Genomic DNA, 1911 nt, shown 5'->3' on the forward strand with positions numbered 1-1911 from the left:
GGTTGCCCTCTAGTGGGAGTGTTGTGAATGACACCCACTAGCTCAGCCCTTATTGCTCTAGAAGCAGATGTTTTAGCTGGATAATGATCTCTCTAAATGTTTGAAACATTTTGAAGTATTTTTTTTTCTCTTTAAGATCACTGGGGTTTCTATCCTGAGAGCCGGGGAGACCATGGAGCAGGCCCTGACTGCCGTCTGTAAAGACATCCGGCTTGGAAAGATCCTCATTCAGACCAACCACGACACAGGAGAACCTGAGGTTGGTTGGTTTACAGCAGGAGCATCTTAACGCCTGCATGTTTGCCGCTTTAACGACCGACTCCTTCCTTCAGCTTCACTACCTTCGTCTGCCGAAGGAGATCAGCGAAGATTACGTCATCCTGATGGACAGCACCGTCTCCACTGGGGCTGCTGCTCTCATGGCCGTCAGAGTTCTGCTGGTGGGTCCAGTTTTAGTCCGTTTATCGGCTTATTTACCCCTTTGTGGAAATAAATTCTAATCTGGATCTTATTGTCCTCAAACTTCTAAAACAGATTATTTTCTGTTTTAAACAAAGTCCCTTCCGACACAGAGATAAATAGATCATAAGTTGTTTAAAGAATGGTGAAATGGGAGCCCAATGATGGCCAAACCTTTTAACTTTGGATCTTTTTAACTTTTCATTTTGTTGGAGTTTTTTAAACTAAACACAGCTCCTACAAAGTGGGTTGGTGTAAAGGTTACTAAGTGGAATTCATTCATTTGAACTTTGTTTTATATTCTTCCAGATCAGTACTTGAACTTTTTGCTGAAATAGTATTCCCATTTTTTCCTCATAGAAAAATTTTCAAATTTATGTGAAATTCCAAACTATAAAGACTTGCCTTTTATTAAAGTAATTAAAACATAAAGAAGTTTATTATTATATTTTCATTATTATATTTTCATTTTGCACTTTCAATCGTCTTTTGCTTTTTCCCTGTATTGATCCTCAAAGGAATTTAATTGTTTTTTTGTTTTTTTTTTCCTTTTCTTGTTCCCAATGTGAAGGACCACGATGTGCCCGAGGATAAGATCTTCCTGCTCTCGCTGCTCATGGCAGAAATGGGCGTCCACTCTGTTGCCTACGCTTTCCCCAAAGTCCGCATCATCACCACCGCTGTGGATAAGGAGGTGAACGACCAGTTCCACATCATTCCAGGAATCGGTGAGGAGTGGGAATCTTTTTCTACTTTGGCCCAATTCAACGTTTCCACAAATCAGACCCAAACTAATACTGCCTAAAAAGAAAAGTGGTGCAACGGTAGCGCGTCTGACTCCAGATCAGAAGGTTGCGGGTTCAAATCACGTCAGAGTCATTGTAAATGCCTAGATTGTAGGTAAGTTCTCTAGGAGTGTTGGCCTAGTGGTTAGAGAGAGCAGTGCGCTCGTGTACTAAGAAGGCTCCAAGTACCTGATTCGAGCGCCACAGCCTCCATTCTGGCTCTTTGAGCAAAACCCTTAACCCCACACTGCTCCCCAGGCGCCACATAATGGCAGAGAGTCAATTTCTCCATTATGAGATCAATAAAGTTCAATTTCTACCATTTCTTTCTTTCATTTCTTAAGTAATTTAACTTATTTATTCTACCGATGTTTGTTAAATTAAGTGGATTCTGATTCAAGTTCAGTAAAAACAAACTAACTGATTTCAATACAAACAGGAGGTCAGATTAGATTAGATAAGATAGACTTTATTGATCTCACAGTGGAAAAAAATCACTTATTACATTGGATCAATAGTCAACAAAAGGCGCCAAAAAGAGGAAAAGGTGCATTGAGTATATACTAGGGATGGAACAGTTTATGAAAACTGTCCAAACCGTTCGGTTCGGTTCACGTGTGTTGCGTTCGGTTCATGCGCTGCTCCTTTTTCTCATAGGCGAAGCGTT

The 1911-nt window shown here is 40.6% G+C and overlaps 1 protein-coding gene across 1 annotated transcript in view; it reads left to right on the forward strand.

Annotated features, from left to right (window-relative positions):
• The first annotated feature begins 109 nt into the window (after window positions 1–109).
• LOC107083512 (uridine-cytidine kinase-like 1) overlaps window positions 110–1911 on the forward strand; it is a 2901-nt gene continuing 1099 nt past the window's right edge. The window contains exons 1-3 of the mRNA XM_015372819.1: window positions 110–259; window positions 333–440; window positions 1031–1187. Of these exons, the coding sequence (XP_015228305.1) occupies window positions 173–259; window positions 333–440; window positions 1031–1187 (352 nt within the window). The 5' untranslated portion in view covers window positions 110–172. The remainder of the gene's footprint in view (window positions 260–332; window positions 441–1030; window positions 1188–1911) is intronic.

This window comes from Cyprinodon variegatus, unplaced genomic scaffold (assembly GCF_000732505.1).
Source record: "Cyprinodon variegatus isolate N-32 unplaced genomic scaffold, C_variegatus-1.0 Scaffold76, whole genome shotgun sequence".
Taxonomy (NCBI): Eukaryota; Metazoa; Chordata; class Actinopteri; order Cyprinodontiformes; family Cyprinodontidae; genus Cyprinodon; species Cyprinodon variegatus.